At 47.6% G+C, this 22,251-nt stretch overlaps 3 protein-coding genes across 7 annotated transcripts; 1 reads left to right on the top strand and 2 right to left on the bottom strand.

The window, feature by feature from the left end:
* Positions 1-3,077: 3,077 nt before the first annotated feature.
* On the bottom strand, positions 3,078-9,085 carry fam53c (family with sequence similarity 53 member C). Of its 5 annotated transcripts, none has more exons than XM_047607589.1 (5): positions 8,783-9,085; positions 5,226-5,558; positions 4,840-4,897; positions 3,754-4,760; positions 3,078-3,624 (listed from the first exon to the last, which is right to left on the bottom strand). In XM_047607589.1, the coding sequence occupies exons 3-5, from the start codon at positions 4,844-4,846 to the stop codon at positions 3,310-3,312; spliced, it is 1,329 nt and encodes a 442-aa protein (XP_047463545.1). In that variant the 5' UTR covers positions 4,847-4,897; positions 5,226-5,558; positions 8,783-9,085; the 3' UTR covers positions 3,078-3,309. The 5 variants fall into 5 exon arrangements, with proteins under 5 accessions (XP_047463545.1, XP_047463547.1, XP_047463546.1 ...); XM_047607591.1 differs by lacking the exon at positions 8,783-9,085 and adding an exon at positions 8,581-8,737; XM_047607590.1 differs by lacking the exon at positions 8,783-9,085 and adding an exon at positions 8,537-8,554.
* Positions 9,086-10,246: 1,161 nt separating this feature from the next.
* On the bottom strand, positions 10,247-17,017 carry slbp2 (stem-loop binding protein 2). The gene is made up of 9 exons (XM_047607614.1): positions 16,860-17,017; positions 15,845-15,997; positions 15,193-15,273; positions 14,618-14,695; positions 13,731-13,874; positions 12,827-12,988; positions 12,601-12,751; positions 11,682-11,808; positions 10,247-10,803 (listed from the first exon to the last, which is right to left on the bottom strand). The coding sequence occupies exons 1-9, from the start codon at positions 16,910-16,912 to the stop codon at positions 10,739-10,741; spliced, it is 1,014 nt and encodes a 337-aa protein (XP_047463570.1). The 5' UTR covers positions 16,913-17,017; the 3' UTR covers positions 10,247-10,738.
* A 248-nt stretch (positions 17,018-17,265) lies between these two features.
* Positions 17,266-21,227, top strand: zmat2 (zinc finger, matrin-type 2). Its single transcript, XM_047607656.1, has 6 exons — positions 17,266-17,413; positions 18,533-18,632; positions 18,760-18,883; positions 18,965-19,038; positions 19,966-20,111; positions 20,198-21,227. Exons 1-6 carry the CDS (start codon positions 17,396-17,398, stop codon positions 20,339-20,341), a joined length of 606 nt encoding a protein of 201 aa, XP_047463612.1. The 5' UTR covers positions 17,266-17,395; the 3' UTR covers positions 20,342-21,227.
* The last annotated feature ends 1,024 nt before the right edge of the window (positions 21,228-22,251 follow it).

The raw sequence follows: 22,251 nt of genomic DNA on the forward strand, positions 1-22,251 counted from the left end.
ATTTTTTATTTTTTCAGACATCAGATTAGAAATATTAAGAAAAAACTGCAGAAAAAAGAACGGAAAGGACTAAAAACTGAACAGCTACAGAACACGTTTCCTCTTTGTTAAGTTTCCTTTTTTCCTCCTTTTTAACATTTGGATTTACAGAATAATATATGTTCAGTTAAGGCTTATGTCTCATGTGATGGAGCCAAACAAACGGACGGGACGTTTCTGGGACGTGGTTTACAGGGACCTTTAAACTCATCTTCATTCATGAACCGACTATTCAACTTTAATATTTCCTTAAAGGAGCAGTTCAACATTAGCTTATTCACTTAGCCCAAATGCTAACATCACAACCAAGGACCTGCATGTAAGTATAAATTAGCCGTAGCAGCCTGTTGACAACCAGCTTCTTAGCTACGTTAGCATCACCAGCTTCTTAGCTACGTTAGCATTGGTCATCATCTCTGAAGCCACCAACTTCCTGTTTGTTCTTTCTTTCTTTGTTTTTTACTTTAATCTTGACTTAAAGCCGAAGCTCAAACTTTGGGTTCATTGACTTAACGTCCATCACCAGACAGCATCACTTTCAAAGGAGCTACTGCAAAATAAATCCGAATATTATGATTTGAGTTTAAAATGATATATGTGAACACAGCATTAAAACTTTGGAAGACTGTTGCGGTTCTATTTAAGCTAACGCCACCATCCACTTTAATAAATATCAGGGGTTAATGTTTCACCTCTACAGTAAAGAAAACGTGATCATATTTCACTAAATGCTGAACTGTTCCTTTAAGAGTCACAAGGTTTTGATCGACATGGCAGCAGACGAACGTGACACTGTCCCGTGGAGGTAGAAGCTGAAAATGACAGAATCACCATAGAGACTGTTTAACACACATCCTGTCAGTCCTGTAGCTACTGAGCCAAACTTAATCTGAAGATCAACTGATGATCTGAAGTCAGAGGCAGCAGCTACTACGATTCCACTGAGCTCCACTAATTAGCTGTCGACACTGAAAGTTAATTTGTGATTTTTTCTTATCACACTAACCTTAGTGTGGGAACTAACTGCAGCTCTGCAGTCTGGATACAGCTGCAGAGCTATGCTAGCTGCTGCAGAGCTATGCTAGCTGCTGCAGAGCTGTGCTAGCTGCTGCAGAGCTATGCTAGCTGCAGAGCTGTGCTAGCTGCTGCAGAGCTGTGCTAGCTGCAGAGCTGTGCTAGTTGCTGCAGAGCTATGCTAGCTGCTGCAGAGCTGTGCTAGTTGCTGCAGAGCTGTGCTAGCTGCTGCAGAGCTGTGCTAGCTGCAGAGCTGTGCTAGCTGCTGCAGAGCTATGCTAGCTGCTGCAGAGCTATGCTAGCTGCAGAGCTATGCTAGCTGCTGCCGAGCTGTGCTAGCTGCAGAGCTGTGCTAGTTGCTGCAGAGCTATGCTAGCTGCAGAGCTATGCTAGCTGCTGCAGAGCTGTGCTAGCTGCTGCAGAGCTGTGCTAGCTGCTGCAGAGCTGTGCTAGCTGCAGAGCTGTGCTAGCTGCTGCAGAGCTGTGCTAGCTGCTGCAGAGCTATGCTAGCTGCAGCTAATTTTCACACCTCTATTTTCAGGTTTTTTAGCAGCATCATTGTGACTCTGCTAAACTCGACTAACTGGCCGTTTGTTTCTCAGCATCAGCTGCTGTGATCAAAGATTAATTTGTTGATGCAACAATTTTCTTGACATTTTCTCATTGTTCTCGTCAGTGAATCCTTTCTGATGCGTTCGGGGACATTTCTGTTACCGGTTACATGTTGATTGTCTCCTGGGTTTGTATTTCTACGCTCAAACGTCTGAACGCGATCAAAAATAAATCAAATCTGCTGCGATGGATCATCTCACTGCAACAACTGAAACCAAGATGGCTGCAAATGTACTTTTGTTTCTGTTGAGATGCTGCCGTCAAGCTTCAGTCCGACCGAACCAGAATCTAAGTCACTGCGTCTAGTTTCAGGATTTAATCAATCAGCCACTGGAAGCGCTGGAAGATCTGTTCCTACAATGATCATGAGTCACAGTAAAAGTAGTTGTTGTAAGAAGTCACAAACAAAAACAAGGTGGATTTTATTTCTTCCGGTTTGTCGCCCCCTGGTGGCCACATGCAGTATATCACAGGACATAAGCCCCGCCCACTCCTGTGCTAACGCTTCTGATTGGTCAGTTATTGATTAGTGTTCAGCCATAGTTTAAGTTTTAAACACACAAACGAAAAGTCACAATCTGGATTTAACGTGGATGCAGGTCACATGACCACCAGGGGTGACACACACACACACACACACACACACACACACACACACACACACACACACACACACACACACACAGTGTTTGTTCATTGACAGGTGAGCAGCAGGAATGTGCGAACACTCAGGTAAATGACAGCATCAGTGGCTACCTACCTGCCCTCAGTGACGTCTGACGGGACCCTGAACGCATCACCAGGCCGAGGTCACGTGACTCTGACACGTTCGTATAAAGTTACAGATGCTGTGAATTAGCAAATATAAATGTTTGTGGTTAAAATGTTCCACAAGTTTTGTTTCTCTGGAATCAGGTTTATTATATTTGATGTGAAGTAGAAGAATTTATATAATAATAATTACAGTTCTCATTTAAATTCTTTTACTGATTTAATTTTTTGTTGTCACATTTGATGACAAACGCTGAAGTAAATGAGATCTGAAATTTATTTCTGGGCTTTGATGTCAACTGCCACAAAAATAGAAGAAGAAGAAGCAGAAGAAGGAGAAAAATAAAGAAGAAGAAGAAGAAGAAGAAGGAGAAAAATAAAGAAGAAGAAGAAGAAGAAGAAGAAGAAGAAGAAGAAGAAGAAGAAGAAGGAGAAAAATAAAGAAGAAGAAGAAGAAGAAGAGGAAGAAGAAGAAGGACGTGGTTTTGGTTTCGGTCAGAGTGATGCTTTTCTCAGGCGCCTCGTCAGACGTCAGAGTTTCACAGCTTGTGTTGGAAGACGCCGGGACAGACGAGGGGGGGCAGGGGGACGGGGGGGCAGAGGGACGGGGGGGCAGGCTGGGGTGGGGGTGGGGGGGGGGGGGGGGGGGGTGGGGGGGGTCCGTCCCGGCTGAAGCTGCTGGTAGTCACATCATAACTGTCGGCATCAAACAGCTCATCCCATGAGAAGGTGTTGTTCCTGAGAGCCTTGCTGATTGGGGGCAAGGAGGTGGTGTAGAGATGAGGGTGGTCCATGGGCGGGGGGCGGGGGGGGGGGCACATAATTTAAAAATAAAACTAACTGAACAGATAACAGCCTTCATTTACAAATACCTTAGTTTTCTTCTATTAAGTTCAAGTCCAGTTCTGTACAGTCCCTCTCAAACAGCGTCTGAGCCGCCGTCTCGCGCTCCACCGCCTCCTCCTCCCGCTCCTCGTCGTCCTCCTCGTCTTCGCCACATTCCTCGTCGCTCTCGCTCAGGGGCCCGATGCTGGTGCGTCCCAGGCACTCGGCCGGCGAGCAGGAGCCCCGGAAGTCGCCCATGAAGGGCTCCATGCCCATGAAGATGTCGCCGCCGCAGGCCAGCCTGCCGCCAACGCCGCCGCCGCCGCCGCCGCGCTCCAGACACTGAGGGTCGATGCTGCGAGTCTGAGGATCCAGGAACAATCACATGACATGTGGCACAGGAAAACTATGAAACATGAAGTAGACCCCCCCCGCCTGACCTTTGACCTCCTCCTCCTCTGACCCCATCACATACATAAAGCGTTTCCGTACCTGGGTCATCTTGGTGAAGTCGAGCACGGGTCGGGCGCAGGGTCTGTCGGGGTCGCGGCGCCGCTTCAGGCCGGGTTTGAGCAGCAGCAGGTCGCAGGGTTGCGAGTGGCAGCGGGGCAGCGGGGGCGGGAGGCTGCGGCGCAGGGACGACGGCGTGCTGCAGGCCGAGGAGGGCGAGGCCGGCACCGGGACCCCCGCCGCCCCTCCTCCCGCGGCGCCGCAGCAGCCAGGCGGAGGCGCCATCGCACCCGCCGCCGCTTGGCTCGGCACAGGAGGAGGGGGGAGGAAGGTGGAGGCGGCGGAGTCTCTGATTAACACGGGGGACAGGGAGAAACGCCTCTGAGGAGGGGGAGGCGGGTGGAGGGGGGAAGGAGAGGAAGAGCAGGAGGAGGGGGAGGGGAAGAAGCAGCAGCAGGCTCCGCCCCCTGCCGCCGCCTCGCTGGGGTCCCAGGGGAAGCTCCAGGGCAGCGGGGAGTCCGGAGACAGCGCCAGGCTGAAGAAGGTCGGGCTGGACGAGGAGTGCAGCGACGAGTTCAGGGAGGAGCTGGGAGCACGGAGAGGACAGGCCCCTCCTCCCGCCGTAATGCCGCCTCCCGCCCCCCCACCGGTGGCTCCTCCCCCCGCCCCCCCGTGGCACTGCTGCCGACTGACGGGGGTCCAGACCCGCGAGGCGCTGGGACGCCAGGTGTACCGGCAGCGCGACAAGTCCTCGGGCACCGACAGCGAGCGGCAGTGGCGTTTGGGGGGTGGGGGGGGAGGGGGAGGCGGCCCGGGGCCGGGGGGGGGCGCGGGGGCTCCGGGGAGGGACGACTCGGACGCTGAAGTGCTGGGTGCCAGGGGCCGGTGCTGCTGCTGCTGAGGGGGGGCCCCGTCCAGGGGGTCGCCTCCCTCCTGCAGGTGAGCATCTGGGGGCACCAGGGGCACGGGGCCCGGGGGGAAACTAGAGCTCAGTAACCCCCCCTGCAGGCCAGACTTGGAGGGAGGGCAGAGCTGCCAGTAACTGCTCTCTGACAGGACACACACAAGAAGACGAGGGTTAGAGTGGACCCAGGTGAGGACAGGTAACACTGGACTGGAGACACTCACCAGGCATCAAGCCATCTGGGGGCCAGCACTCTGCGAGGGTTTTGGGGTCCAGCAGGGACTGAAAGTTAAACCCAACACGTCATCAGACTCATCCACTACCACACAAGACTATCAGACAGGTTCCCCCCGGGGCCACCAGGTGGAGCTGCAGCCGTCCACAGCTCCTCCTCCAGGTCGGATTACACATCGACACAGACGATCAGGCTAAGCTAACACCTCAACACTGAAAAACATCAAAAACTACCAGCTACAGGTGAGACTACGGGTGAGACTACGGGTGAGACTACGGGTGAGACTACGGGTGAGACTACGGGTGAGACTACGGGTGAGACTACAGGTGAGGCTACGGGTGAGGCTACAGGTGAGACTACAGGTGAGACACTCACCAGGTAGACGTCCCCAGACTGAGCAGAGTTGCCTTCCAGAGTCTTCCTCAGACTCTCGACCAGCAGCGTGACCACAACATGGCGGCAGGAGGTGAGGAGGGAGGCGAGGGAGGAAGGAGGGGAGGAGGAGGAGGAAAGAAAGGGGGAGAGAAGGGAGGAGGAGGAGGGAGGGGAGAGCTATGGCCGTCCGTGTGTCCGTCCAGTTGTTCAGGTACAGGAGAAGAAGGGGGAGGGGCTGAGGGCTGAGACTCCTCCTCCTTGCTGCCTCAGGGCAGAGTAGCCCCGCCCACTTTCACAAAGGCATCATCAGTCGGCTGTTGCCCAGCAACACACCTAGAGGATGGATTCATTTATTATTAGAAATGTAAAAATGTCCTTTGTAGTATTTAGTGGCGACAGAACAGTGGAACCTTCGTAACAAGCTAAGATCTGCTGGGCCAATCAGATTGTGTGGGCGGGGCTTAATGTGGTGATGGACAGAGGAGTAAAAGCGAAGCAAAGTGTTTTCCCGTCAAAACAAAAAATGGAAAAAAGGCGTTTTCATCTCCAGAAGAATTAAACTTAGAAAGAAAACGTATGAAATGAAAAGAAACTCAAGATAGAGAGAAAGATATCGTCCTCTGATGACGACTGGTTTCAAAATTCATTTTTTCTGATACTGGTTGACTCCTTGATGAAAATACATGGAATAGGGAACATTTCCACAGTATTAGTGTCCAGTGTTTGTTAATGAATCAAACAGCATCAGCAGACACACATTCATAGAGAAAAACACACACAGCTGAAAACCTTGAATATGAACATGATGTAAGTTTCTTTTTTAACAAATGCCTGAACTGCTGCTAAGTCTTCATCTTTTTAAAGTTATTTCCTTTTCTGTATCTTTTACGGGGACAAACATCTAACGTCTTTGACGTCAGCCGTTTTATTGTTGGCTAATTCAACTCTACAATGTTCAGATGTTCTTATTGGCCCAGAATCAGACTCCAGCTTAACGTGGATCTGGAAGCTAGCTGCACTTTACCTGTGCACATAATGTTTGTGGAAGTTCAGGCTAGATTTTCTTACGTGGCTCAGGATTGTTCCTTAGTTCCTACTTAGCTAAAACGCTAGTTGGCTGTATCCAAAGAACAATCCAAACAAAGGCCAAGACATTTCATCCAAGTAGCTTTTTCTAGTCTAGAAACCCAACTAACACAGCTGTTTTGGCTTAGTTTCTTTGGTTATGTTTGTGGGTACGCTATGATCTGGATGACTGAGAACCTTTGCTGCTACTGAAATATCAGTAACAATTATCTCCAGGTTTTTTAAAGAGATTTGAGTCAATCAGGGCTGTTACTATTAATAAATAAACACATTTTAATTCAATTAACAAGGTTTCAACATTAACAGCCAGTCAGAGTCACTAGCTATGTAGTTAGCACTGACTGGTGTATCTGAGGCTGGATCAGAGCTTTGAGCCCGGCCTGGTACATTGTTAGGAGTTTGGTTTGAAGTTTTGTGGCCTCAGGAAGAAATATCATGAGTTTTTGGGTCAAAAAGAACCAGACACACAACGACCAGACAGATGAGCCCTTAATAGTCATGGGGTGGACGTTTCAGCATCCAAAGCTTCTGTTGCTGCTAGTTTGTAGCCAATGTAGCTAATTGTTTTCAAGCAGGGATGCTAAGCACAGCAGGTGAAGTCTCCCTTGTCTCAGTTTGGGATAAGTGTTGACAAATCTGAAAGGAGCCATATAGAAAGTGTCATTATTCAGATTTGTGTCCAATTGGTGTCCACTGACATGACTGAGCTAGCTGCAGTGTAGCTCACCTGAGCCGTTAGCTAGCTAGCTAGCTATAAATAATAAGTCAACCGTCTTTCTCTGTCAAGGTCGGAGAAATACATGACTGATTTTAGTTGCTGAAATCTAAGTACTGAATTAAACCTAGTTGCCACCGCAGCCTCACACACTGCAGGGATCCGGGCTAATACAATGTCCGCCTGGCTGCACCAAAGCGCAGCGGCTAGCGGTAGCTAACAGGGGCTAACGGTAGCTAACATCGGCTAACAGCGGTCAATGGTAGCTTAGATAGCTAACTGTAGCCAACGGTAGCTAACAGCGGCTAATAGTAACTAACGGTAGCCAACGATAAATAATGACAGCTAACGGTAACTAACGGCAACTGACGGCAGCCAGCGGAAGCTAATAGCGGCTAACGGTAGCCAACGGCAGCTAACAACGACTAACGGTTACTGACGGCACCTACAAGCGGCCCACTGTAGTCAAGAGCGTTTGAAATAGCAAAACTAGACTTCGAGTTTTTAAAGTGTACTTTTAAAATTCCCTTTGGATAAATCATGACCCGGATGACCGAGAACCTTCACAGACATATAGCTAACGGTAGCCTACCGTAGCTAACAGCAGCTAACGGTAACTAACGGCAACTAACAGCGGCTAACGGTAGCTAGCGGTGGCTAGCGATAGTCCAAAGGCGTTTACAAAGGAAACTGGACTTGAAGAGTTTGGAGAAGACGCTCTCACTGATGAAGCTACTTGGATGAAGCGTCTTTTCAAACCTCTACGAGTCCAGTTGCCTTTTTAAACGCCATGATCTGGGTGACTGAGAACCTTCACAGACACAAATCTAACGGTGGCTAACGGTGGCTAACGGCTGGATGCGCTGCTGCTGCTGCTGCTGATTTGCTGGAGGTTCCTACAGCAGTCGAAGGGAAATTGGGGATGCGGCCTTTGTTACCTACGCCCCTAAGCTCCGGAACACACCACCTTTACATGAGGGAAGCCGACTCAATAGCTAAAAACATATCCGTCCACTCTAGCTTTAAATTAGCTTTTACTTAGCTTTTAACACTGATTTGCACCCCTTGCACGACTGACTTATGCTGTTGCATTACATCTTTTAATTAACTCCTATTCATGCATTTTTTTTCTTTCTTGTTTTTATTATTAAATCGCATATCACCGAGAGTGAGTAATAGTTAAATCTTCAGCGACCTTCGTGAAGGCTCCGCACTAATGCTAGGGCAAGACTTTTCATTTTATTGTTGTTTTATCTCTTTCCCTCCGTGTTGTCATGTTTTTAAATGTTCTTATGTTCATCTTAACATCCTTTCTTTTATTGTGAAGCACTCTGAGCTGCAGCGTTTTACGAAATGTGCTCCAGACATAAAGTTTATTGTTATCACATTATTCTAACGGTAGCCGTCGGTAGCTAAGTGAGCTGCTAGCATCGTTAGCCGCCGTGATTTAACAAACAAACCAGCAGACATCAGACGGGATGCTCCCGGTTCCGTGCTCCCCATCACTCACCCCGGACACGTTACACCTGAATAAACCCAAACCCCCGAACACACCGGTTCCCTTCACAGCGCGACCAGGACCAGGGTCCATGACAGCCCCATTATCGGCGGTGATGGACGCGTGTGGCCGGCCTGCGAGGAGGAAAACACGGCGGGATGCTGCGGGATGCAGCCCGGACCCCGAACCACCGAACCACGGAGCCACGGACCCAGATAACCGCTGATCTCCCTCCCTCGGCCGGGGACGTGTGCTTACCTTGCGGGTGGAGGGTGTCAGACCGCGGCGGTGCTCGGTGTATTGACCCAGTATTATTAAAGAGCAGAACCGCTCCGCCCGCCGCCGCTGTCAGCACCAAACCGAGCGCGATGAATTAAAGTCGGGGTTTAACCGCACCGAGCGGACCGAGCAGCCTCCGGTCCGGACCCGAACATCCGCCACAAACGATCAGCACATAATAATAATAATCATCATAATAATAAAGAATCAGCGTGCACACGCCCGTGAGCGGCAGGCATTCATAAATAACGTTTACGGTGCCAACCGGAGGAGGAGGAGGAGGAGGAGGAGGAGGAGGAGGAGGAGGAGGGAGGTGCTTCACCTCCTCCTCACAGCACCTGCAGATTATTTACTCCTTTAGTTTATTTCCTCGAGTCTTCACGGGGACGACAGATCACCTCCAGAACAGAACTAATATTAAAAATAAAATGAATGAATCAAAATGAATGCAGCGGCGAGCAGGAGTCGCCAGCAGCGCGGGGCATGCTGGGAGTTGGAGTTGTCATGCTGACACGGCGGCTTGTTTACAGCAGGACCAGTGATGGTTGGAGGATAAACCCGCATTAGAACAATAAAATTAGATTAAAAACAGCCTAGCATTTGGAAAATGAACTAAAATGAACGCGATCTTCTGTGTCAGAGAAATTTGAAATATTTAAATTGGTTCTGTTAAACCATTAACTATTTTTAATCAGATTAATCTCAGGGTTCATGTGAATTAATTTTGATTCATCAAGATTTAATCTCCACTGATGCGTTTCACTGTTGATCAAACAGACTCCAGGAAGAAGAGAATATATCTGCACTGAACGAGTTCATTAAACACCTTCAACAACTTTTTGTGTCTTTGTTTGTCCACCATGTGTCCTCATGAATGTGTCCCTGTTGCTACGGAGACAAACTAACTTGTGGACATTGTCCAACCAGAGGAGAGCTGACGCTTCTTATTGAGAACAGTGTCTCCCAGTGAACAGTGGCTGCAGGAGTGGACACATATTAGCAGCAGCATTGGCAGCTTGTCTTTGTCTTGGTTTGTCTTGGTTTGTCTCCAGCTGTTAGCCGCGTTAGCCCAAGTGCTAGCAGAATCCCCGACTAACGTATGCTTGGCTTGGTTCATGTGCTGTTTGAAGCTGGAAAGAAAACTCCTTCCTGCAGAGTGTGATGATACTTTATGTGTCTCCACTGGTCCCTCTTGGTGTCTTTGTCCTCAAATGTCCCATGGAGAGGACCAACGTGCTGTCTGGACTCATTCTGCTGCAGATGCTTCATTGAGTTCAAATTATTAATCAGATTCATCCACATTAACAAATTAGTTTTGACACCTCTAGATTAAAGCGTTTCCATCTTTCATTTCCAAAGCAGAAAATTTTACATTCAAATTAAATTTTCCATGTAATTGAAGTTTTTTTCCTGGTGTTGTACAAAAACACTCAGAGCAGCCTGTGAGTTTATAACACTTTATTTACATCTTTATTAATCACATCCTTCAGCTTTGCTCTCAATAATCAAGAAGCACAAAAACAACAAATTGAAAAATAAAAGAAAATAAAGTCACAGCAACACAAAGCGACAGCCTTATCCTGACTAGCCAGGTTTTCTTTTTTCGTTTTGTTTTTGAGAAAAAACAGTTGCTCAACCCGGACGGAGACGAAGACAGCCGAGCTCGACGGGGACGTGGATATAAGAGACAAAGGTGACACCACACGGACAAACACAAAGAACCAGTGATTCCAGAAACAGAATAAATTAGCAGCTTTTCCTTTTTTGTGCAGAACACGACGCAGTGATGATGTAGTTCAACAAAAATTAACCAAGTGCAAAATAAAACGTTCAGGTCAGAGTTCGGCCGTCAATCAAAAACTCAGAGGAGCCGCTGGGAAAACCTGACGTAGATCAGAGACGGGGATCAAGGACCCGATCATCCTGCTCCCACGGTCAGTACGGATTCCACAGCAGCTGATCGGAAAACACAGGAACCTGCTGATCGTCTGAGCCGAAGTCTGAGAATCAAAGATAACAAACCTCACGATCAAAAACTGAGAGACGCTTCAATGCAGAAACATTTGAGTGTTTCTAATTTCCCATGTTTTAATGAAATATACAATGTGCAGCTGCCATGGGGGTGGTTGCCACGGTTACAGACGGTCATCTGAATGGCGCCCTCTTGTGGACTCTTGTCGACATCCAAATAACATGGCCAGTTTAAGACGACATAGCATCAAGACGCTTCTCACAGAGTCTATTTTTACCTTAGAAACTTCAGCCCAAAGATCAGGTTTTAACTCGTGTTTCTAGACCAAGTAAAACTAGACTGTTCTAAATAACTGAGTCTTTTTCCTGAATATTGTCGTCATGTTTGGTTCACGGAGGAAAATGCTAACAAGAGGAGAGAGCTAGCAGGAGCAGAGAGCTAGCAGGAGCAGAGAGCTAGCAGGAGCAGAGAGCTAGCAGGAGCAGAGCGCTAGCAAGAGGAGAGCGCTAGCAAGAGGAGAGCGCTAGCAAGAGGAGAGCGCTAGCAAGAGGAGAGCGCTAGCAAGAGGAGAGAGCTAGCAAGAGGAGAGAGCTAGCAGGAGGAGAGAGCTAGCCAGCTACACATGATAGAAAGAAACAACATGACAGCCTCTTTCCTATTGGTGGAAACATGCATCCATCAACCAATCAGGACATGATGTGTCAGTGGTTGCTAAGCAACAGTGAGGCTATATTCAGTCTATGGAGACAGGAGACAGTTTAGAGACATTCAGACATTATTACTGGTTGGACACCTGATAGTTGTGGACATGGTCCTAAATAGTTTTAATGGAAATAGTTGTAAATAACTAAATGTGTTGATCAGCTGTAGAAATGTCCAGGTTAGATTTGCATTATAAGTTCTTACCGTGGGCGTCGTCGGCCTCGAGCAGGAGGCGGAGCCAGTCGGCCATGTTGTCGTCAGGTGTTAGCCGACCTTGGAGGGAGTAGCTGAAGCCGGGAGGAGAGCGAACAGGCCGGCGGCTCGTCTCTGGCTACAGACAAGAAAGATGATGGGACACTGAGAGAAGACACTGAGAGAAGACACAGAACTCACTTCAACAACATTAATACAAGTTTACTAGTCAAACCGGTCTTAGTTTAAAGATCAGATCCATATTCTTATTAGTTCTCATTCTCTCAAATCATTTCAATTTGACAACGTTTCAGACTTAATGTTAAATCATTGGACTCTTAAACCTCTAGATGAACCAACTAAGACTGAACTGAACATTAGCATTTAACTTCAAAATTTAAATATAGTCAATACATCTTGTATTGACTCTTAGCTTAGCATCGCTATGTTGCATGTAGCCTAATTTAATCCTAATGTCCAGATGGAGAGTGGACCAGGTTCTATGTTACTAGAACCTTTGGAGAACACGTGAGCTCTGTGGTGTTTCTAGAGACTCTGGGTCCTGGTCCTGTCTGGTCCAGGTCTAGATGGATGAGTTTCTACTTAAATATCTTCTAGATTATAGTTCAGAACTAATTAATCAGACCCATATTACTGATTACTACCCATCGAGACCAGGGTCCAGAACATGATCCCGATTTATTTGGTCTTTTTAGACCAGACTCACCTGCAGCAGCTCAGATCTAATTTATGTCGTATTAGATTGTTTTTCCCGTTTACATTCTGTTAATTGCAGCTGGTTTACATGGAGGCCAACTGTAGGTGGTGGCCTCCAGACACCGGGGGGCGCTGCTGCAGAGAGAACTTAATATTCTGGATGTTCAGTACTTTGAAGTTGTTGCTGATCAAACAAACAAAATAAATGAAGTACCGGTGTCCAGGCTCCAGGAAGCTCCAGAGACATGGCGGCCGATGGAGGACACCCAGAGGAGGCTTTAGAGGCCACGAGCGTCTCCTTCTCTCTCTGGTCGACTCCTCTGTCCTCACAGAGGTCAGAGGTCATCTTGGCCAGCTGGCTCTGCCTACGGAAACACATCAGTCCCTCAAACAGTTCATTATTTAGAAAAGGAGGAAGAAGGTGGAAAAGAAGCCCCTACAGCTGCTCCACGGGGTCGACCGTGTCGTCCTGGCTGCTGATTGGAGGGTCCCACAGGTGCAGAGCTCGTCTCCAGAGACGCACCTGCATGTCCCACGAGCGCCGGCTGTACTTCCTGTACTTGTTGGGGGTGGACGGGTGGAGCTTCAGGTCCCTCAGGTGTCTGGAGAAAAGAGTTCAGTCACTGTCAAACTAACGTCCTCATAAGATCCAGGTCCCGTTGTCCTAATGGTCCTAAAGTAGATCTGCTATTTATTTCTCTTCAGTCTCATAGATCAGATTCTAGGATTCAGTCTGTGGATGTGACTCCGTTCTATGGATCAATGACATGATGCCTCATACGTAGCAACGGGCTCAAGCCCAGCTCCTCCCTGCACCTCCTCCCTGACATCACACCTCCTCCCTGCACCTCCTCCCTGCACCTCCTCCCTGCACCTCCTCCCTGCACCTCCTCCCTGCACCTCCTCCCTGACTCCTCCTCCCTGACATCACACCTCCTCACCGACATCACAGCTCCTGTCCTGGAGTCACTCCTCAGACCAGACTCCTTTAGGCCCAGCTAGGAGCTACACCAGAGGACCTGGAGGAGGACGGGTCCTGGAGGAGGACGGGTCCTGGAGTCCCTCTTCAGACCAGACTCCTTTAGGCTGGAGTCGACCAGCGTAAAATGACTAAAACAAAACTCACATGATCATTCACCAGCGTTATATTAACTCCCTCAAATGACTGAAACCGTCCTTCCAATAAATGATTTGTTTTACTATTTCTGTGCATTTGAGTGTTTCAGTTTGGCCTAAGTCCCGCCCACTAACATGGAGGGGGCGGGGCCTAAGACCTCTACTGCAGCCTCCAGGGGGAGCTCAACGTTAGCATGTTAGCGTTAGCCCCTTAACATGAGTTCTCACTTGGGGACCTGCTGCAGGTAGCTCTGGTAGCCGCTGGTGTTCTTCCCGTACTGGATCTGTTTCTGCCGCCGCTTCAGGACCGCGGCGTTGGTCTCCGTGTTGGCCGGGTCCGGCAGGCGGGGGTAACAACGGCCAAGGGGGGTCCTGCAGGGACACGTAAGGTCAACACACACCTTAAAACTATAAGACGCCATGGTTTAATGCCACATCCAGACCAGTTTGATCTAAACGGACGGAACCAGTAACACAACAGAACAACAACCTAGAAGTAACAACAACTACAGACTCTTTCCACTTGTTTTAGTGCAAAGAAGAACAAGGAAAGTAGGAGAAGGTCTGGGTCCAGTCCTGGGTCTGGGTCCGGGTCCGGGTCCAGTCCTGGGTCTGGGTCCGAGTCCTGGTCTCAGTGTTGTGTTGACTTCTCTGAATAAACCAGTGGATAAATTAGAGACATTCGTTCTTTTCATTGATGAACTGAAATCTGCTGTGTAATGTCTGGTTCTGGTTCTGGTCCTGGTCTTGGTGCTGGTCCTGGTCCTGGTCCGACCCTCTGGTGAGCTGCCTTTAGCCCGTGGGCCATATGTTTAACACCTGTTAGCTGGTCCATGAAGCAGCAGGATGTTCATACAAGATAAGTGTGAACACACAGTTATTGTTTATATGAAGTATTTTGTCAAGTCTTCATTACACACAGAAACATGATGTTAGCGTCACATAGAAACTAGCACCACTTTAAAAGAAGTGGAGTCAGAAGAGAAGCAGCTCCATGTCTGATGTAGAACTTTAACCCCTGAACGTGATGGAAGACGTTTAGCGTTGCTCATGTACCATTCGACCATTAAATGAAAGTGTGTTGATGAAGCCGGGCGGCAGGGACTCGTACCGACCTCTTGTCCACGTCGTCCGTCCCCACGGCAACGCTGCTGGTGGACACCTTCAGGATGCAGCGCTCCAAGATGGACGACCTGCAGAGCGTCAGGAACAGCCTCATTACGAGCCTTTAACAATAAATCCAGCTCTAATCGGAATGCTAAGCTAAGCTAAGCTAAGCTAGCTGTACCCTGTAATTAGTTAAACTATTAAAATCCACCAACACAAGACAATGTTTGGTCCAAACATGTGTTTCAGCTCATTACTGCATTAATTAACCAATTATCTAATTATCATAAAGTTCTCCAGAGTGTTACTGTGTGATGTCAGAAGATTGTTTTACTTTAGTGCATTTATTCAAATGCTTTAATGTTACTGTGTTAAATCCAGATGAATGAGCTCAGAGTTCCTGCAGAGGGGGGACCTTGTAGACCACATTAGACCCTGATCAGACCTGACAATGTTTCCTGGATCTTCTCTGATTGGCTCAATGAAAACCACATGACACTAAACCTCACTGAGAGGAACCAGGAACCACGTTACCACAGATGGTTCCTGGTTCCTGGAGGTTAAAGGATAATGAATAAAACACCTGCGGGGTTTGCTGCTGGATGCTCGCTCTCGTCCTCGTGGTCCCCCGGCAGCAGGAGGAGACGGCGTCGGAGACACGTTACTGTGGAGACAAGCAGACACATGAAGAACATCTTCCTGTAACTCATGTCTTTACATGTTCAGTCTGTTTATGGTCATATTCTGACGTAACCAACGTCCTCAGGTTCTCAGGAAGTCCAGTCTCTGTCGAGACCGTCGGTCAGGGGCAGAACCTTCAGGTTTAGTTCATCTACAGTAAATAAGCAGGAGTTTGGTGTCGGGCCAAGATCCACCAACCTCCTCCTGTGGGTCAGACTGAGGCTAGAACCGGATCCAGGTTCTGGGTGATCCGGTTTTCTCTGCTCCATCTCCACCAGTTACTAAACATTTAGATGTAACAGCAGCGCTGCCTCAGTCATTTATTGATTTACGGTTACGATGTCAATAGAGAACACATCTCACTGCAGAACGTTCTTTTATCTTTACCTCCATCTAGGAACAACTCTGAGAAAACATCAGGCTTTAATTTAATTTTCTTATTCTTGGTCCACTAGGAGCAGCTCTGGTCTCTAAGGACCTTTAGGACCACGGTCCGGACCGTCAGGACCGCGGTCCGGACCGTCCAGCGGGGCAGAACCCAGCGTTCGTCGTACCTGACCAGGCTGTCGTAGACGGAGCTGCAGCCGGGGAGGAGCCATGGCTCGGGGGCGGAGGAGGCGGCGGCCAGCACCGGGTCAGGGAGGCCGTTCAACATGGCCGCCGACCAGCCCTTCGCACAGACACACGACCACGGGCTGAAACAGAAGCTGAGACAGAACCGGAGTCAGCAGGGTTCACTTAGCATGTTAGCTGCTTTGTTAATGGATGTTCAGTTTAGCTCAGAAGCGTCCAACTCGTCCTGGTTCAGGACCAGAGAAAGTTCAGTTTGATCTCCAGCAACACAACTGACAAACACCAACAACTCCAGATTTTATCCATTCAAGTAAATTATGGAAATGTTTACATTTAATAAACATTCAGACAAATAAGAGCATTTTGGGCTCATTGGCGTCGTGTTCTGTCCACTGGGTGAAATCACGGATACAGGAACAGCAGCTCAGTAAATTCATGCCGTGGGCCTCATTAGATCCTCTGGTGGCCACGTTTGGGCCTCAAGCCACATGTTTGACACCTGTGCTTCAGCAGCAGGCTAAATTAATTCCTCCCAAAATATCTATAAAAGTATCGTTAGAACATAAAACAGGGTTAAGTTAGTCACCCAGATACTTCGTCAGGGTTTTATTTATTCAGTTATTTATTTAACAGTGTTAAAGTTTGACTTTTAGGGAAATCACAAAAGTTTAGAGCTAAAAATAATAAACCTGAATAAATAAAAACAACCAACAGGTTCATGGATGTAATTGTTGGAGACAAAGTGAAATCTTATTTAGTTTAAAGCTTCAGAGGATAATCAACCTCCACAGTGAGATTCTTCAGATTCCCTACAGATAAGACGCTCCAACTCTAACTCCAACTCACACACAGTGTAAAAGTATTTTAGTTTCCCCCTCACTTCTGGATGGTTGTGATTGTTGTGAGATCAGCTGCAGGGAATCAAGATTAACCTTCACCTGTCTGGACCCTGTCAGTCCCGGTCCCGGTCCTGGTTCTGGTCCTGGTTCTACATACCTGGAGGAGAGCAGCGGGCTCCGAGCTGCCGTTTCCACTCCGCTCGTTGACATTTCTGCTGCACTTTGAGTTTTGCGTCTTCACTTGAGACGAACAGACGCCATTATTCCGATTTCACAGCTTTTTAATCAATGAGCTGCAGCTGCGGAGGTGAGTGGGGGGGCGGGGCGTCTCACCGACTTTCTCTTCTTACACTTCACCTCCGATCAGATCACAAATCCGGATTCATATTTTTAAACATTGTTTCCGGGTATTTTCATGTCTAGATTGTATTTCGACGTTATTCCCGACATTTCGACCTTTATCTGGAATGAAAAATAAATCTCTTCCTCCTCTCATTTTTTTTTAAAATTTATTTTATTGTATTTTACTTTATTTAGTTTTTTTTTTCTCGTGGGTGGGTGATACTCTTCGTACACCTGAGGCAGCAGGTGAGGCTGTAATAACAGAACTCGTCGCTTGGCTCCGCTCCTGCAGGAGGCGCTCTTCAAAAAAACAACATCAACGCTGTTGTTTCCGATCACAGAATAAACAAGATGGCGTCCGGCAGTGGGGTGAGCGTCAGACCGGAGCTTTTTCTTTTATTATCACATTAAAACGTATAAAAAGGTGTAAATGCTTCGTGAATCTCTCCAGTTGAACTAAACCATTGCCCCGATGAGACCTGGACTCAGACTGAGTCCCGTTAAAATGTTTTAAAAGCCGTTAGGTGCTCGCAGCTAACGATAGCTAGCATGCTAACTGACAACAAAGCGAACGTTTCCGGGTTCGTTTCAAAACGTAGCGGCGTTCGCGTAACAATGTTTAGTTTTAAAGGTTTTATTTTACACGTGAACTGTTTGTTTGTTGTTAGTACTGAAGCAGGACGAGGATGCTAAGAGTTAGCCTGAGCTAAGCTAACTGCCACAACAGAAACACTTTGAATCCCGGTCCTCTGTGTTAACAGCGACATAAAAGCATCAACAGTACTAAAATAAAACCACATAGTTCTATTTATTTATTTTAGTGCTTTTTGTACTGTTTTTATCTTTGCAATACTTTATCCAGGAGCTAACATTCAAAATGTCCTTATGTCAATAAATGATTCTTGAGTCTTGATATTGAACAATAATAATACAATAAAATAAAAGCACGAGTAATAACACAAAGACTAATGCAAACATGAATACACCATAACTCATTTAAAGGGAAAGAAGTGGTTAAAAGGTGTTTAAGGTTTTATATTTATTTATGTATTTCATTTAAAAGAGGGACGTTGTCTCTGACAATGAGACTAAAAAGACACAAAACAGAATCAGAATCAATGTGGTTTGAAGGTTTCAACAGATCTGGAGCTGTGAGACCCTCGGGTCCGGACCGGTCCAGGGTCCAGAGCCTTTAGCTGAAACCTTCAGGATCAGGAGACCTGGATGTGGAAGGAACCTGTATTTTAAGTGTGTCAGATACGATGGAGTGAAGACATCTACAGCTTCAAAACCAATAAAACAACTTCAGATGTTTTGTGTGACTGGTAACAGACGTAGGGTTTAAATCTCTGCATGTAGAGCTTTATTTCATCATTTATCTTCTCTGTTGTGGATAAATGTTTTTTAATCTTAATCTGAACTGAGTGAGGGGACGTGTCCTCTGTGTCCTCCGTGTCTTCACTGAGACGCCTTCGTCTTCTCTTCCAGTCCAACAAAAACGACTTCCGGCGAAAATGGGACAAGGACGAGTTCGAGAACCTCGCCCAGAAACGTCTGGCGGAGGAGAGAGACCGGGAGAGGAGAGATGGTGAGAGGCCTGTTCGTTCGTTCGTTCATTCATTCATTCATTCATTCATTCATTCATTCGTTCCCGCGGCGTCTTCCCTCCGTCTGGTTTCTTCTGTGTCGCTGATCTTTGATCCCGTGTCTTTCAGGGAAGACGGCGCCGCCCGTCAAGAGGGAACTCCTGCGCCACCGAGACTACAAGGTGGACCTGGAGTCCAAGCTGGGGAAGACCATCGTCATCACCAAGACCACGCCCCAGGCTGAGATGGGCGGGTACGGGGGCGGAGCCGGAGCTTGAGCCTCTTTAGAATCAGGGCAGCTTCTAACAGGACGTGTTTTCTTCTTCTCCTCCAGTTATTACTGTAACGTCTGTGACTGTGTCGTCAAAGACTCCATCAACTTCCTGGATCACATCAACGGGAAGAAACGTGAGTTCACAGCCCCGCCCCTTTCACAAGCCCCGCCCCTTTCACAAGCCCCGCCTTCCTATGCTACTGCTGCTAGGTCGCTAGTTAGCATCGAATCAGCGACAGTAGGTAGAGCACAGGTGTCAAACATACGGTTCATCAGAGGCTCTGACCTGGTCCATGGAAGAGACATTCAGGAACCAGGACTAGACAGGACCAGGACTAGAGAGAACCAGGACCAGACAGGACCAGGACTAGACAGAACCAGGACCAGACAGGACCAGGACTAGACAGAACCAGGACTAGACAGAACCAGGACTAGACAGGACCAGGACTAGAGAGACCAGGACTAGACAGAACCAGGACTAGACAGAACCAGGACTAGAGAGGACCAGGACTAGACAGGACCAGGACCAGGACTAGACAGGACCAGGACCAGGACTAGACAGAACCAGGACCAGGACCAGGACTAGACAGGACCAGGACTAGACAGAACCAGAACCAGGACTAGACAGGACCAGGACTAGACAGGACCAGGACTAGACAGACCCAGATTTTAAGGATAGTTTATTAAACCTAATCGTTCTTCTTTAAACTAAAGTTAAAGTTAAAATGTGTAGTTGTTGTTGTTACTTGTAGATTTTTATTCTGTTGTGTTATTGGTCCAATCAGAGGACACATGAAAATACACATCTGTCGTGTTGCTGTGGTTGTGTTACTGTTGTGTTGTTGCTGTGGTTGTGTTGTTGCTGTGGTTGTGTTACCGTTGTGTTGTTGCTGTGGTTGTGTTGTTGTTGTGGTTGTGTTGTTGCTGTGGTTGTGTTACCGTTGTGTTGTTGCTGTGGTTGTGTTACCGTTGTGTTGTTGCTGTGGTTGTGTTGTTGCTGTGGTTGTGTTACCGTTGTGTTGTTGCTGTGGTTGTGTTACCGTTGTGCCGTTGTGTTGCAGACCAGAGGAACCTGGGCATGTCTATGAGGGTGGAGCGCTCGTCTCTGGATCAGGTGAAGAAACGTTTTGAGGTGAACAAGAAGAAGCTGGAGGAGAAGCAGAAGGAGTACGACTTTGAGGAGCGGATGAAGGAGCTACGGGAGGAGGTGAGGAGGCCGGGAGGAGCTGCTTAGAGGAGCCACATCCTGAATGAACCCATGATGTGAGTTGTGTTGTTCCTGTGTTGTGTCAGGAGGAGAAGGCGAAGGCCTACAAGAAGGAGAAGCTGAAGGAGAGGAAGAGGAGGGCGGAGGAGGACGTGGACCTGGAGGAGGACGACGAGATGGCGGCCGTCATGGGCTTCTCCGGCTTCGGCTCCTCCAAGAAAAGTCACTGACCTCACTGGACCGGGACCAGGACCGGGTCCAGGACCAGGACCAGGACCGGGTCCAGGACCAGGACCAGGACCGGGTCCAGGACCAGGACCAGGACCAGGACCAGGACCAGGACCAGGACCAGGTCCAGGAAGCTGTTGACACCAGAGACTGACGGCAGCAAACAGCAGCTCCTGATTCAGGATTTTATTATAAATACATTAAACACGTTGGTTTTATTTCTGCTTCATATAATAAAAGAGAAAAAAACAGTTTTCATCTTGTTCTGAGGAACCAGGGACCTGGTCTGGACCAGATCCACAGTCCTAGACCAGGTCTTGTCAGTCTCAGACCGTTTGTTCTGTGTGGCCTCCTCTGGACCTGGACCCTCGTGGTCCTGCTCCTCATTACTGGAGTCCAGCCTCAGTTAAATGTTCTTTTGAAGGTAAAGGTCTTAAATCGAACCCATAATGATCTTAAACAGTCTGTAAACCGGTCAGTGCTGATCCAGACCGGCCCCTCTACAGGGGGGCACAGACAGACCAGGTCCATGTGAAGAACTGATGGACGTCATGTCTCCTTTAAGACTTTATCTCAGTCTGTTAAAGATAAAAGAAACGATTTGTTCATGAACGGACTCAAACATCCTGGAAGTTAAAGAAAATAAAACATTTACATTATGTTAAAATGAGCCAATGTTTCATATCCTGAGACCTGTGTCCTCATACGGGGACGTCTCAGGTCTGTGCAGGTTATCAACTATAAACTAGATCAACATAAGAACAGGAGACGTGGACAAGGAACAAAACTTCATTAAATTCTACATTTGAAACGTGTTTATTTCTGATTATTAACCTTCTAGTTTCATGTGATGCTTAAATTAAATTCTACGTCTAATTACTCATTTGAGGACGTTTGGATTTAATTCTTTGGCTCAACAACGTTCAGGTAAAATGAACACTTTTATATTTTGTTATAGATCAGTGTCTTTATTATAATATAAATAATGAAATAAGTCCTGTGTCCACATATGAGGACAAACTACTTCCTGTTTAAAGATGAAGTTTAGTTGGAGTTTGATCCCATTAATCAGAACCAGCTGAGTTGTGAGATGTTGGTGGTTTCCTCTCATCAGCTGATGCTCCATTTCTACTGGATGAAGGTCAGGACTTTGACTTGTTCCTAAACATTCATCTGGTTCTTCTTGTCTTCCTCCATGACGCAGTTTCTCTTCACATGTTCTGAGTTTATTTTAAACAGAAACGTGTGAAGTTTTGAGACTCAGAGCGAATTCAAACTGAAACTTCTTGATTTCAACAGAAAGTGACAAGTGTTTAAGGGAACTTCAGGCCAGCGCGTCTAAAAGGAAGTCTGACGTTGTTCTTGTCTGGTTGATTAATCAGGTTATTTCAAACGTTTTGCATCCGTCTCACTGTGGTTCACATCTTCCCGTCAGTCATGACTTCTTCATGTGTGTCCAGTTATTTTTGCATCTCTGTTTCAGGAGGTGGTTTTGTCAGAGTCTGAGCATCACATGTAGTTATCACTCAATGGCTACTTCAGTAGGTACAGTGGAGTCGCTCTAATCTAAATAGTGTGGAGCTGAAAGGAGGTGATTTAACTGGAGGATGGAGTTAAACTGGACCGATGTGAGGAGATGATCCACATTTTAGAACCAGCTGTGATTCAGTGGTTGAATAAAAACCCAATAACTCAGTTATTAGAGACTAAAACTGAACATGAACCTTCATAGAGGCCAGAGCCTCCTCCAGGTCCTCCAGGCCTCCTCCAGGTTCTCCAGGTCCTCCAGGCCTCCTCCAGGTTCTCCAGGCCTCCTCCAGGCCTCTGCATGTCCTACAGGCCTCCTACAGGCCTCCTACAGGCCTCCTGCATGTCCTACAGGCCTCCTACAGGCCTCCTCCAGGCCTCCTGC

This window comes from Mugil cephalus, chromosome 15, assembly GCF_022458985.1.
Source record: "Mugil cephalus isolate CIBA_MC_2020 chromosome 15, CIBA_Mcephalus_1.1, whole genome shotgun sequence".
NCBI classification, from domain to species: domain Eukaryota; kingdom Metazoa; phylum Chordata; class Actinopteri; order Mugiliformes; family Mugilidae; genus Mugil; species Mugil cephalus.

Bases quoted from the DNA above. Each gene is read 5' to 3' on its own strand.
- fam53c (XM_047607589.1), bottom strand. The intron at 3,625-3,753 runs GTACGGAAACGC...CTGGATCCTCAG, and splicing joins ACTTCACCAAGATGACCCAG to ACTCGCAGCATCGACCCTCA.
- slbp2 (XM_047607614.1), bottom strand. From the start codon at position 16,912: ATGTCAACGAGCGGAGTGGAAACGGCAGCTCGGAGCCCGCTGCTCTCC. The intron at 15,998-16,859 runs GTATGTAGAACC...GTTCTGTCTCAG, and splicing joins AGCCCGCTGCTCTCCTCCAG to CTTCTGTTTCAGCCCGTGGT. The intron at 10,804-11,681 runs GTAAGAACTTAT...TTTGATTCTCAG, and splicing joins CGAGGCCGACGACGCCCACG to ACTTCGGCTCAGACGATCAG.
- zmat2 (XM_047607656.1), top strand. The intron at 18,884-18,964 runs GTACGGGGGCGG...CTTCTCCTCCAG, and splicing joins CCCCAGGCTGAGATGGGCGG to TTATTACTGTAACGTCTGTG. The intron at 19,039-19,965 runs GTGAGTTCACAG...GTTGTGTTGCAG, and splicing joins TCACATCAACGGGAAGAAAC to ACCAGAGGAACCTGGGCATG.